We start from the raw sequence: 13931 nt of genomic DNA on the forward strand, positions 1-13931 counted from the left end.
CCTGTGTTGCAGAAGGGGAACACGGCGCTGCACATCGCGGCCCTGGCGGGTCAGGACGAGGTGGTCCGGGAGCTCGTCAACTATGGCGCCAACGTCAACGCCCAGTCGCAGGTGATGCTCGGGCCCCCGGGGGCTGGTGGGGGCTGCCCCTCCACTTCACCCCAGGGAGTGTGGGAGGGTACACGCACTGTGTGGCCGAGTCTGGGTGTATTCTCCAAGCGCTTTCTTGCCTTTTCCTGCTTCAGTGGGCCTTCTGAGCAGGGTGGACTGGGTCATGTGGACCTTGTTCCTGGAGTTGAATAATATATCTTGTTTAGCTATGGCTCGTCTATGTATGGAGGGGCATTATGGTGGGGGGGAGTGTGAAGAAGGGAGTGAAATTAGTGGGGGGGGTGTGCACAGAGGAGTCTAACCATTCTGGGAGGGGCAGAAGCAAACTTCTGGGGAGGGTTGCCCCAACTGGTGGCCTTTTCCAATAACCCTGCTATGCCAACTGCAAAGTATCATGAGTTTTGACAGCTGGAGACACAGGTGGGGATGTTGCCCCCAGGGCTGGGTGGAAAGAGGATGTTGGAAGAGCCCTCCTTCAATTTGGAGGATTTTGCATCGGTTTTAGCATCCGTCAGTAAAGCTTTTCCTCTTGGTTTACAGAAAGGCTTTACCCCTCTGTACATGGCAGCACAAGAGAATCACTTGGAGGTGGTTAAATTTTTGCTGGAAAATGGAGCTAATCAGAATGTAGCCACAGAAGTAAGTACCTTGGGGATGTGGCCTCATGGCTGAACATGTCTTGGGGGGGAGGACAGGGTCACGGGGGCTTGGGTTCCTGGGACATGGCTTGGGATGCATCCTCTGTTGTGATGAGCATCCAGGGCAATGTCCAACCCTGCAGGGGGCTGAGAGACAAAGTCACGGCTGTTGTGGGATGCCCAGACACGTACCAGAGAAATGACCGCAGGGATGAATCTGTCATTACCACTGTGGCCAACACTGGAGGCTGGGCAGGGGTGGGGGGCATGCCTGCGTGTGGGTGACTGGTGTGTGCTCTGAGCCCACAAACACCCTTGGACAAGTCGCTTGACCCTGAGTTTTGTCACTGGTGAAATGATGGAATCGGAGTAGACGAAACCAAAGCTTCTCTTGACTCTTAGCATCAGCCGACTCAATGATTAGATGGCCGCTTTCATTCTGCTTCGCCAGTTCAGGGGGCCCTGTGCCCCTGTGCACACTGAGGAGATTAAGAACAGCAGCTCCGAACTGAAACCTCGGTGCTGCCTGTGGTTTACAGCGTTTGGCAGGTGTTCAGTAATCTTTGTGAAATGAATGAAGGCCTGATTGTTGGCCATCCATTCAGGGCCCTGTCCTGACACCAGGTGATGACGTGAGAGGGAGGGAGGCAGAGAGACAGGGCAGCAAAGCGCTCAGTAAAAGCGCTCAGAACAAGTCACAAAGGAAAAATTAGCCAAGTGCTAAAGGAGAGTTATCGCACGTGCTGTGAGATGGCAGAGAATGAAAGTGGAGCCAAGGAAGGCATTGGGGAGGAGGTGGCGTCTAAGCTGAGCTTGCAGGACGTGGAGGAGGGAGGTGCTCCCAGGCCGAGGGCGAGGGCCCTGAGCTCAGAAGCACGGTCCCGCCCCGAGGACGGAGCGGTCAGGACGGTCGGTGTACACGGGTCTCTCCTCTGCCCCGGCCAGGACGGCTTCACCCCGCTGGCCGTGGCCCTGCAGCAGGGCCACGAGAACGTGGTGGCACACCTCATCAACTACGGCACTAAGGGCAAGGTGCGTCTGCCCGCCCTGCACATTGCGGCCCGCAATGATGACACGCGGACGGCCGCCGTGCTGCTGCAGAACGACCCCAACCCCGACGTGCTATCCAAGGTGAGGTGCCCGGCGGGTCTGGGAGCACCATGGGGCCCCGGTCGGGAGGCCTCAGGGGCCCCATGCATTCCCCACCAGTTCCCCAGAACCAGCTCAGACCAGAGAAGCCCCAGTGTGCACCCCAAGCAAGCCGTGCCATAACCTGCCATTTCCAGCAGCTACACGAGCGCCCGCTTTAAATCACTGGGCAATGCCGAGAAACACACGCTGGGTCATTTAGAGCAGCATCCCAGAGAGACAGGAGGGGTGTCTGACCAGAGTAGGGCTTTGGAATCTAACCCCTGACCCCTGGTGGTGTGTTAGAATTGTATTCCAGCTCTTTCCCCGGCCATCCCCTGGTAGAGGGACGTGGGGGTCCCCACATGGAGAGGGGACCCTGGAGCGGCTCCCAGGGGCCTGGCCAGCCTGCCATCTGCCCACGCTGTTCGATGTTCGCACCGTCTGTAAGCTTAGGCTGCCAATATCTCCCTCCCAGGGGGAGATGATGTGTTTGCACCAAGTCAGTCACGAAGCAACCCTCCTACCCCCGACCCAGAGGTCATGGGGTTCCATCTGGAAAACCCTACCTGGGTTATTAGTCGTGGCGCAAGGTTAGGGACAGAATAATGGCAAGGGACACACCAAAGGTCAGAGGTCTGCCTTGCCCACCCGGCTGTCATCGCAGCCCTTTTGGGGCTGAAACTCTCCCAAGGATTAAAGTCATAACTCCATAATGCTTCTCTCATTCATGAAAATCTCTTCAGAAGAAGCTGCTCAGAGGATTGGGCCCCGTCTGAAGGGCTGGAGGTGACCCAGATCTGTGGTTTGTCCATGTGAACCCAGAGACTGGGCGCCCCCTACAGGCAGCACCTCACTTTTGGATGTAACTTGCCGTGGGATGTCTGATGACCCTTTCGGTCCAAATCTGCCCATGTGTGGGGTCCTCTGGTCCTGCCAGCTTTTCAGAGCCTGGGCTGATCCTGGGTAGAAATGACAATACACGGCAGTACAACGCTGCTTGTCCTCTATTGTGCCCCAGACGGGATTCACGCCCCTCCACATCGCAGCTCATTACGAGAACCTCAACGTAGCCCAGCTGCTCCTCAACCGTGGAGCCAGCGTCAACTTCACACCCCAGGTGAGGCTCTCACGGGAGGTGGGGGGTGCCCACACACGTGCAGCGGCTGAGGGTCTAGAACCCAGTGCTTCCACCTCTTGTGGCACCGAGGACATCCTCGCAGTGCAGGTGGTACAGCCTGGAGTCTGTTAAGGCCCCTGGCAGGTGGGTTTCTAAGAGATTGCAGCCCATGTTGTTGACTCGCCAGGAGACCCATACAGGCCATCTTGCAGTGATGAACCACGATGCTGGCCTGTCCTTAGAGGCTTGGAAATCTTTCTTAGGCGAGAAGAGTCCTAGCGGTGGGCTCAGGCTGGCTGCCTGTCTTGGGGTGGGGGCACGGGGGTGGGGGGCTCGGGGCAGCTGCCCCTCCCCCCAGGAGGATGCGCGTCCTGACGATCTGTCCCTCCTTCCAGAACGGCATCACGCCGCTGCACATCGCCTCCCGCAGGGGGAACGTGATCATGGTGCGGCTCCTGCTGGACCGCGGGGCCCAGATAGAAACAAGGACCAAGGTGGGTGCCAGTAAGCTGAACAGCGAGGCCAGGGGAAGCAGTGCTACCTGCCAGGGCCCCATTCCGGGAGGTGGGCTCTCCGTGGCCAGCGGGGGAATGGTGTCCAGCCTCTAGGGCAGCCCGCAGGGGCAGCCGGAGACCAGACTGCTCCATCAAGCTGGTTCCTAAGGACTCGATGTGCCCCTGCGGCCAGGATGATGCCCTCTCCAGCAGCCTCTGACGGGTGCCTCTGGGGCTTTCTCTTCTCGACTGTCTTTTAAAGGATGAATTGACACCGCTCCACTGTGCAGCTCGGAATGGGCACCTGCGAATCTCAGAGATCCTGCTGGACCACGGGGCACCCATCCAAGCCAAAACCAAGGTGTGGGCTTCCTTTCTGTGAGGAGCATCTTTTAGGCAGGGTTCCAGGTCAGGCCGACCCGGAGTAGAATCCCACTTCTGAGAAACAGAAAGGCTAATACTGCTAACTTAGCCATTGTATGCAATGTTGACCCTGATGCCTGGCACACGGGAGGCACTCAGCTCTATTATCTAGATCAAGGTTGGTTAACTTTCTCTCTAAAGAGCCAGATATTAAATACTTTTAGGTTTTGCAGGCCATGGTCAAGGTCATAATGATTCAAGTCCGTCCCTGTGGTGGGAAAACAGCCCTGGATAATGTGTAAACAAGCAGCCCTGTTCTAATAAAACTTTACTGACAAGCACAGGCAGCGGGCTGGATTTGAGCCTCAGGCTGTCATTTGTCTGTTCAGCTCTAGATCAGGCCTCGTCTCTTTTACCCGAGCTCCAGAAAAGACAGAAACTGAGCAGTCAGGGAGTCTTCAGAGCCTAGGGTGGACTGGATGATATTAAAGAGAAAACAGGATAGTTGTTCTCAAAGTCCTTTCAGGGCTAGAAGGCCATCAGTTCTAATATGAGGTCTCAATCTTCCTGGGTGAGGCTAAAGCTTTCTGGCCACCCCAGTGCTGCGTACACCACCTCCAAGCCTGGAGGATTTAGTCGGGTGGGAAGGGGAACGTTTGCTATCCGAGACCAGCAGGAGTGTGGAGGCCAGAACGAACCAGGCTCACTCAAGAGCCACACGGAGGCCCCGCAGCTAGGGAGGAGATGGGAGGCGAGGTTGGACTCGGTGTCCTGAGTGTCCGTGTTCATTTCCTCTGCAATTGCTTGCTTTCCCTCTTCACCAGAATGGCCTGTCCCCGATCCATATGGCGGCTCAGGGAGACCACCTTGACTGTGTCCGACTCCTATTGCAATACAACGCAGAGATTGACGACATCACCCTGGATCACCTGACCCCTCTCCACGTGGCCGCCCACTGCGGCCACCACAGGGTGGCCAAGGTGCTTCTGGATAAAGGGGCCAAACCCAACTCCAGAGCCCTGGTGAGTGGGAGGCTGTCGAGAAGGGGCTGGAGGGGTGAGGGCCAGAGCTGTAGGGCTGAGTCTCCACCCTGGAGACTCCGGGCAGGCAGAGGGCTGGGGTCCTGAGGCCAGGGGGTCAGGCAGCCATGACCTCCCTGCCTGCCGTGTTCCTGCACCTCATGACCAAGCCCCCATAACAGGCCGAGGGACACACACAATGCTCGTGGGGCTCAAACAGAGGGGTGCTCAAGCCTAAAGCAAATTCCCTCTTGGGACCATGGTTCCTCTTCCCTTGCCCCAGGCCGAGAGCTCCCAGGGAAGTTCCTGGTGGGGCCGGAGCACTGCACAGAGCCTGCCCATGGCCCCCATCCCCTCTCTGCCCCTTCCCAGAGGAGGAGAATCTAGAAGACAGGACAGCCTCCAGGACCACAGGATGGCTCGTCCACTCTTCATTCCTTCAGTCAGGGAGCTTTCCCTGAGCTCTTCTACTAGCTGGGCACTGTCTGGGGCAGTCGGGGTTCTTTGACCTCAGCCCTACTGACTTTTAGAGCCCAATATTCTTAGTTCTGGGCTTCCCCAGTGGCTCAGTGGTCAAGAATCTGCCTGCAAAGCAGGAGAGGCAGGAGACATGGATTTGATCCCTGGGTCAGAAGATCCCCTGGAGGAGGGCACAGCAACCCACTCCAGTAATCTTGCCTAGAGAATCCCATGGACAGAGGGGCCTTGTGGGCTACAGTCCATGGAGTTGCAAAGAGTCAGACATGACTGAAGCGACTGAGCATGAATAGGAGACTGGCCTGTGAATAGTAGGCTATTTAGCAGCATCCCGTCTCCACCGCTAGGCACAGACAGCACTCCTCCCCTAGCGGTGACAATCAAAAATGTCTCTCAGTTCAGTTCAGTTGCTCAGTTGTGTCCAACTCTTTGCGACCCCATGAACCGCAGCACGCCAGGCCTCCCTGTCCATCACCGACTCCCGGAGTCCACCCAAACCCACGCCCATTGAGTCAATGATGCCATCCAGCCATCTCGTCCTCTGTCATCCCCTTCTCCTCTTGCCCTCAATCTTTCCCAGCATCAGGGTCTTTTTCAATGAGTCAGCTGTTCGCATCAGGTGCCCAAAGTATTGGAGTTTCAGCTTCAACATCAGTCCTTTCAGTGAACACCCAGGACTGATCTCCTTGCAGTCCAAGGGACTCTCAAGAGTCCTCTCCAACACCTATATATTCACAAATATTCCTGGGGTTGGGAAAGGTTGAGATAACCTCCCCTCCCCCAACCTTGAGAACTGCTGCCCTAAGGGATAAAACACTGAAAAAATAAGCAGAAAGACAAAGCCTAAGAAACAGAAATCCCTCCCCTTGTGGAGTTTGCATCCTAGTATTTCCTGCTCACACAGTAAAGAGTCTGCCTGCAGTGCAGGAGACCTGGGTTCGATCCCCGGGTCGGGAAGATCCCCTGGAGGAGGGCATGGTAACCCACTCCAGTATTCTTGCCTGGAGAATCCCATGGACAGAGAAGCCTGGCGGGCTACAGTCCATGGGGTCGCAAAGAGTCAGACATGATTGAGGAACTAACACACGTAACGCATTACAGTAGGGATGAGGTACAGGAATCCATTTGACCAAAAACTGATCAGTGGTTTCAGGGACGAGAGAATATGATGTGCTTCACAGAAGTTCTCTTCATTGTAAATTTCCCGTTATGGACACTTTAAACAGCAGGCTCTTTCAGTGCATCCAAAAACACGACCAAATTAAAAAAAAAAAGCTGTGCAGACAACACGCTCAGGACCATGCCTGGTGCACGGTGCATGCCGCCTGCCTCTCCCGGTTTGTGGGAGCCTCTGATGGGCTGGGCCCGAGGCCACCTTCTCATCAGCAAGGTGGTCGTGGTATTCCCTGGGCTTGCGGGTAAGCCCCTGCTCGTCTGTCTCCCTTTGTGTGGGGCTGCAGAATGGCTTTACCCCCTTGCACATCGCCTGCAAGAAGAACCACATCCGTGTCATGGAGCTGCTGCTGAAGATGGGGGCCTCCATCGACGCGGTCACCGAGGTAAGGGGGAAGGAACTCCATGGGCGAGCCAAAGGTCTCTGGGGGTCTTCTTCTAATAGCCATCTTCAGAGTTGTCTTTTGTGGCTGCCTCTGTGTGTGCCCATGTCCGCACGTGTACTAGTCTAGAACTCTCAAAGGAATGAATCAGGGATGGATAAGAGCTTGTGTCAGAGCTCAGGGAGCTGTCCAAGGTCAGATGCAATATTCTGACTTGTGAATATGGGTGGAATCACCCTGCAGTGGGATTTCCTCCGCCTGCCCCCCTTTCTCTGGAAGCAGATCCATTTCCTTGAACTCCCTTTCCTGGGAAAACTGTTCCGAAGCACCTAGAGTCAGGAAAGCCTAAGCTCCCTCTGGCTGTGTCTCTGGAGGAACGCAGAGGGCTCCTGTCTCACTCCCGTCTGGTCTGTTCCAGTCCGGCCTGACGCCTCTCCACGTGGCCTCCTTCATGGGGCACCTGCCCATCGTGAAGAGCCTGCTGCAGCGGGAAGCATCGCCCAATGTCTCCAACGTGGTGAGTCTGTGGGCAAAGTCAGCCCTTGCCGGGGACCAAGGGCTCAGAGGAGCCCAAGCTCTCCTCTTCCGGACAGAGGCAGAAATCTCAGAGTAGCAGGGACTTCTGACTTGGGGAGAATGTTTGTATCTCAGTGAAACTTGTTATGCGTCTGTAAGTCTTGGGATTTTATTTTGGACAATTATTCGGAAACTTCTGTGTTATTCTGGGAATATATGTGCATTTATAAGCATTCCTTTGCTCTGGGGCTTACTTTTAAGTGTATCTTGCACACACACACACACACACACACACACACTCACACACATAGACACACACACACCCCAGGCATCAGCAGGCCAAAGGCTGATGTTGCTTGCTGAGGCAACTGCACCTCTTGGGTGAAAACCCCCCAAGCTGGCACCGTGGAGCTCTGTGCCCTTTTAGAAACCCAGCGCGAGTTAACACTTCTATAATTTTGTTGTTTTCCAGAAAGTGGAGACCCCGCTACACATGGCAGCCAGAGCAGGGCACACGGAAGTGGCCAAATATTTGCTCCAGAACAAAGCCAAAGTCAACGCCAAGGCCAAGGTGGGTTCAGGAGGAAGGAGTGGTCCTGGACATGAGCCTTAAAGTGCAGGAGGAGCTCTGAGGCCAGGCTGCAGGGCTCATGGGGCCAAGATTCCCTGTCCTGGCCATGTGGTTGCACCCAAGGCTCAGGTACTGCTTTGCAGGGCTTCTGAGAAGGCCAGACATGTGCTGGCATCAGAGCTGTTTCTTTAGGAAAACAAAAGGCCAAGAAGCAGTGTTCGGGAAGCTGAAAGGATACGTGGTGGTTGCAGTCACAGTATCAGAAGAGAAGCCACTTTTTCAAGGAAGTGTTGCCGGCGAAAATCAGTAATTACTTAATCTGAAAACGAAAGATTCTCCCTGGTGGTAACAGGCATCTTGGAGGGACTGTGAGTGAAGGGGAAGAATTGCTGCTGAGTTTGCAGGCTGACTTTGATCACCATCAGGCTTCCCTACTGCACAGGCCACAGAGGTGCTGTTGAGTGTCAGGACTGCGGTCTGGGTTTGGACCATGTGACAGAGCCCCCACCCCTGGGCCCAATAACACGTAGATCTGGCCCACTGACTGCTTCCACTTCAGGAGGAAACGGGGAGGGGAGGGGAACAGGGGATGAAAAATCATCTTGCCCTTTCCCAGTTCTGACCCTCCATCACCCTTGGTGTAGAGAAAACCAGGGAAGCCTTCAGACAGAAAGACAAGCAGACACTCAGAAAGGACAGATCCCCTGGTTTAACTGCCCTTTGCTTTAGTGTACTTGGCAAATAATGTGTTTTTTACTGTTTGAAGGTTTGTGGCGACCCAGGTTGCCAAGCGGTTAGCATTTTTCTAGCAATAACGTATTTTTCAATTGCTATATATATATATATATATATTTGGACATAATGCCACTGCACACATAACAGAGAATAATATCTTATGAAAATAATTTGATGCGCACTGGGAAACCAAAAAGTTTGTGTGACTTGCTTTACTGTGACAGCCCATTTTATTGCTGGTCTGGGGCCAAACCCACAATGTCTCTGAGGTCTGCCTGTGAGAAGAACCACAGTGGATCAGCTCAGTTCAGTCACTCAGTCCCCTTTGACTCTGGGACCCCATGGACTGCAGCACGCCAGGCCTCCCTGTCCACCACCAACTCCTGGAGGTGACTCAAACTCATGTCCATCGAGTCGGTGATGCCACCCAGCCGTCTCATCCTCTCTCGTCCCCTTCTCCTCCTGCCTTCAATCTTTCCCAGCATCAGGGTCTTTTCCAATGAGTCAGTTCCTCACGTCAGGTGGCCAAAGTATTGGAGTTTCAGCTTCAGCGCCACTCCTTCCAGTGAATATTCAGGACTGATTTCCTTTAGGATAGACTGGTTGGATCTCCTTGCAGTCCAAGGGAGTCTCAAGAGTCTTCTCCAACACCACAGTAAAAGCATCAGTTCTTTGGTGCTCAGCTTTCTGTATAGTCCAACTCTCACATCCATACATGACTACTGGAAAAACCATAGTTTTGACTAGATGGACCTTTGTTGGTAAAGTAATGTCTTTGTTTTTTAATATGCTGTCTAAGTTAGTCATAACTTTTCCTCCAAGAAGCAAGCATCATTTAATTTCATAGCTGCAGTCACCATCTGCAGTGATTTTGGAGCCCCCCGCAAATAAAGTCTCTCACACTCTTTCCACTGTTTCCCCATCTATTTGCCATGAAGTGATGGGACCAGATGCCATGAGCTTAGTTTTCTGAATGTTAAGTTTTAAATCAACTTTTTCTCTCTCCTCTTTCATCAAGAGGCTCTTTAGTTCTTCTTCACTTTCTGCCATAAGGGTGGTGTCATCTGCATATCTGAGGTTATTGATATTTCTCCAGGCAATCTTGATTACACCATACTCAGTGTGAGACTTCTTATATATGCAGTCTGCTTGATCCTAACCACAGCCGTGTGAGGTCAATACCATTATTCCCATTTTACAAATGGGAAGGCTAAGCCTTTAGGCAAATAAGTAGGAATAAGAACTCACTTGAAAGGTTGTTATAGGACTAAATGAGAGTTATAAGGATTAAATGAGAAAGAACATACTGGTTTCTGTAACTTGGAGACTTGAATCTCAGCTCTTCCTCTTACTAGCCATGTGGCTTTGAGAAAGTCATTTAACCTCTCCGGGCCTCACCTGCCTGCTGTGTAAAATGAAGAGTTGGGTTAGGTAACCTTAGCGTTCCTGTTCTTTGTTTTTGCTCTGGGTTCCAGGATGACCAGACCCCGCTTCACTGTGCAGCTCGCATTGGCCACACAAACATGGTAAAGCTCCTGTTAGAAAATAACGCCAACCCCAACCTGGCCACCACTGCCGGGCACACGCCCCTGCACATCGCGGCCCGAGAGGGCCACGTGGAGACGGCGCTGGCCCTTCTGGAAAAGGAGGCGTCCCAGGCGTGCATGACCAAGGTACGGCCTTCCTCCTCCTGTTGTGCAGAAGCAGCAGGCTGGTCTCCACTGCGTCCCGGGCAGGGGAGGGCCATCCCGCCCCTGTATTGCCTTGAACTGTAGTTTCTCATCCACCCACCCAGCCTTCATCCGTTCATCATGGAATGTCTCGGGTCTGCTCTGAACAATCCAGGCAGGTGCTGGGGTGAGAGAAGGATGACGGTCCAGCCCCGGCTCAGCTCGCTGGCCGTCAAACAACAGCACAAGCGGTTCTGACTCGTCAGAGAGGGAGGAGGCGGTGGCCGGTTGCCGGTCCGGGTGTCTAGGCGGGACCGTCCGTTCTGCGCCCTTTCCTGTGTCTCCGTGCCAGCCGGGGTGGGCGCCTCCTTGGCCGCATGCAGGCCCTTTCCCTGGGGAGGATAGCGGGGGCCCTCAGGCTTCTGATGGCTGGTGTTTCTCCTCAGAAAGGGTTTACCCCTCTCCACGTGGCGGCCAAGTACGGGAAGCTGCGCATGGCGGAGCTGCTGCTGGAGCACGACGCGCACCCCAACGCCGCCGGGAAGGTGAGCTTGACCTCGCTGTCTGTCCGGGGTCAGGGGTCAGGGTGGAGCCAGGAGGAGGTGCAGCTTCCCGCAGGTGGTGGCATCTCTACCTTGTGAACGGGCGGCCGCCCAGGACGAGTGGCCTCTGGGGGGACTGATCTTCCTGATGACGCCACGCCCTTCTAGAAAGACCTGGTGGCCCCTCTGAGCCAGAGCGATGAGGGCATTGCCCCGTTGGCCCCAGGACTGAGGAGTTGACTCTCCAGGAGTGAGGAGGTGACCCCTGGGACTGAGAGGGTGAGCCCCCAGGACTGAGGGGGTGACCCCCCAGGGGTGAGAAGATGACCCCCCAGGAGTGAGGATGTGACCTTCAGGACTGAGGGGCGACCCCCAGGACTGAGAGGGTGGCCCAGGTTCTGCAGGCTGTGTTCTCCAGTGGCCTGGCTCTGAGATGGCTGTTGTGCAGATTTCCTGGGTAGCTTGGCTACCCAGGGGCTCCTGGGGCCTGGCCAGGGGGCCGTCCCCCGAGTGAAGGCTGTCCCCGTCCCCCCACAGAATGGCCTGACCCCCCTGCACGTGGCCGCGCACCACAACCACCTGGACATCGTCAAGCTGCTGCTGCCCCGGGGCGGCTCCCCGCACAGCCCCGCCTGGGTAAGCCTCCCGGTCGGCCCCCGCCCCGGGTCCCACCCTGGGGCCCTGCTGTCACCCCCCTGGGTGGGCTGTGGCTGCTGCTGGGGGACCAGAGCAGGGTGGGAGGCGGGGGCACTTCCCACCACAGGTCACCTCCCAGAGGGGGGGACTCGTTCACACAACAGATGTGTCCCCAGGCCTGATGTCCGAGGTCAGCGTGTACAGCGTGCTTTTGATGCTGGGACAGGAGCTCCCCTGGAGAATATTCAGGGCGAGGGGTGATCTCATGCTCTTGATCCTGGGACATGGGCCCCCCTGGAGAATATTCAGGGCAGAGGGTGATCTTGTGCTCTTGGATGCTGGGACAGGGACTCCCCTGGAGAATATTCAAGGTGGGGGGTGATCTCATGCTCTTGGTCCTGGGACATGGGCCCCCCTGGAGAATATTCAAGGTCGGGGGGGTGATCTCCTGCTCTTGGATGCTGGGACAGGGACTCCCCTGGAGATATTCAGGGTGAGGGGTGATCTCATGCTCTTGGATGCTGGGACAGAGGCTCCCCTGGAGATATTCAGGGTGATGGGTGATCTCGTGCCCTTGGATGCTGGGACATGGTCCCCCCTGGAGAATATTCAGGGTCGGGGGTGATCTCATGCTCTTGGATGCTGGGACAGGGACTCCCCCAGATAATATTCAGGGCAGGGGGTGATCTTGTGCTCTTGATGCTGGGACACAGTCCCCCCTGGAGAATATTCAGGGCGGGGGGTGAACTTGCCAGAACCTGGAAGCAAGGAACCTGTTTTAAAGGCGGGTAGTCCCCCCCCCCAGCTCTGTTTTCCTCCTGAGTTCAGGCTCTGAAGCGGTGCTCCTGTACATACATTATACAGGGATGTGTGGCTGCTGGCCAGCCTCACGCCAGCCCCTGAAATGCTCAGAGTCGCGGGTACATCACCCCTGAGGGACCCTGAGTGTCGGGAGCAGGTGGGGCTTCTGTTAGAGTGGACTGCAGGGGGCAGAACAAGGCACAGAGATGAAGCTGGAATCCAGCATCACTGGGGGTGCGGAGGGGCCAGGCTGCCCCTCTGCGGGGTGAGATGAGAGGATGGCAAGACCTGTGAGGGCAGAGGGTCCTTGGGGGTTGGTGGCCGAGCGGAGGAGGGTGAGGAGAGGGAGCAGGGCTCGGGGGCAGAGGACACGCGCGGTCTCTCCACTCACTGTTAGAAGCCGAGACTCAGAAGAAAGGAAAGTGAGAGTGAGGATAATTTAAGGATTTTGGGGGAGGGGAAAGCGAACCCCCGTGCTAAGCCCTTCAGCAGGAGGGGTCTCAGGTGGGTCAGAGTATGATTCCATCCATCCCCTGTGGACTCCCGTGGGGACGCAGACAGGTCAGGGAAGATCCGTGCTGGCCTTCAGATTGCCTTCCCTGCTCAGATCGGATGCTCGTCTGAAATCTACCTTCCTGCAGACACAGCACACGGCCTCTCCCAGACACCCTGTCTCCTTGGGCTGCAGTCCCCCCCCCCAACCCCGCGCTGTTGTAGAAGAGCCCGCATCGCTGCGCAGACAGCACGCGGCCCCGCGGGGGACGTGACTTACTCCTGCCTCTAAAAATAAAACTGCTGGACTCCCCTCCTCCTCACACCCCTCCTTATATAAAAGAAATCGGAGCCAGCCCCATGGTATTTAAAGAGAGCTTTATCCACACATAAACCCTGTACAGATGGGTTTTGTTTCCATGGCAAAAAATAGTTTCCAAAGTAGTCTGGCAATTTTGTAGAATTTCACATGCAAATCTCTCTGCACCCAAACCAAACCCTCCCCTTTCTAATTCCGATGCTGATGTTGTTTTAACGCTGAGGCAGCTCTCTCTGCAGCGTGTGCGTTCCTTTGGACGAGCTCACCGCCTGGGGAAGGAGGCGCCTTTCACGGCTCATGTCATCTCTCCCTGACTCTCCTGCCCCTTGTCTCATCACCTACAGAAGGTCATGCATTCCCTGTAGTCGTGGCTTGGAGGCAGCTCTGAGGGGCTGGCCCCTGATTTGAGACAGACAGTTGCTCTTGTATCTCGGTCCTAACCGGGGGTCACCCGGCAGCCTGAGCTCCAGGGCAAGCTTGCCCGTTGCCAGGACAGGATGCTGTTCTTGCCAGCAGACATCCTCCACTGTCTGCCCTAGTGGTCTGGACTCCTGATTGCACCAACAAGAATAATTGCTCGAGTTCCCGTCCTCTTCACAGTGGAAGTCCCTGATCCTCGCTTCCATGCAGGGAGTGGAACGCAGGTTGCAGTGAGGCACCCTGGGTGAGCATCAGCCTCACCACATTTCATCCTGACCCGGGAGCTTTCCAGAGTGCAGAATCTGGGGCCTGCCTAGTCAGAA

The 13931-nt window shown here is 55.5% G+C and overlaps 1 protein-coding gene across 6 annotated transcripts in view; it reads left to right on the forward strand.

Moving 5' to 3' along the window:
• Nucleotides 1-13931, forward strand: part of ANK1 (ankyrin 1) — a 107785-nt gene that overhangs the window by 34263 nt on the left and 59591 nt on the right. For all 6 annotated transcript variants that reach the window (XR_016036506.1, XM_055416650.2, XM_088832709.1 and 3 more), the window contains exons 4-16: nt 13-111; nt 652-750; nt 1695-1880; nt 2899-2997; nt 3393-3491; nt 3754-3852; nt 4679-4876; nt 6811-6909; nt 7325-7423; nt 7895-7993; nt 10204-10401; nt 10845-10943; nt 11478-11576. Coding sequence is in view for 5 of the 6 variants with exons in the window: in XM_055416650.2 (XP_055272625.2) it covers nt 13-111; nt 652-750; nt 1695-1880; nt 2899-2997; nt 3393-3491; nt 3754-3852; nt 4679-4876; nt 6811-6909; nt 7325-7423; nt 7895-7993; nt 10204-10401; nt 10845-10943; nt 11478-11576 (1572 nt within the window). In the remaining variant the exon portion in view is untranslated. The remainder of the gene's footprint in view (nt 1-12; nt 112-651; nt 751-1694; nt 1881-2898; nt 2998-3392; nt 3492-3753; nt 3853-4678; nt 4877-6810; nt 6910-7324; nt 7424-7894; nt 7994-10203; nt 10402-10844; nt 10944-11477; nt 11577-13931) is intronic.

The sequence above is a fragment of the Moschus berezovskii genome, chromosome 26 (genome assembly GCF_049115385.1).
Source record: "Moschus berezovskii isolate FMDL1 chromosome 26, NW_MosBer_1.0, whole genome shotgun sequence".
NCBI lineage: Eukaryota > Metazoa > Chordata > Mammalia > Artiodactyla > Moschidae > Moschus > Moschus berezovskii.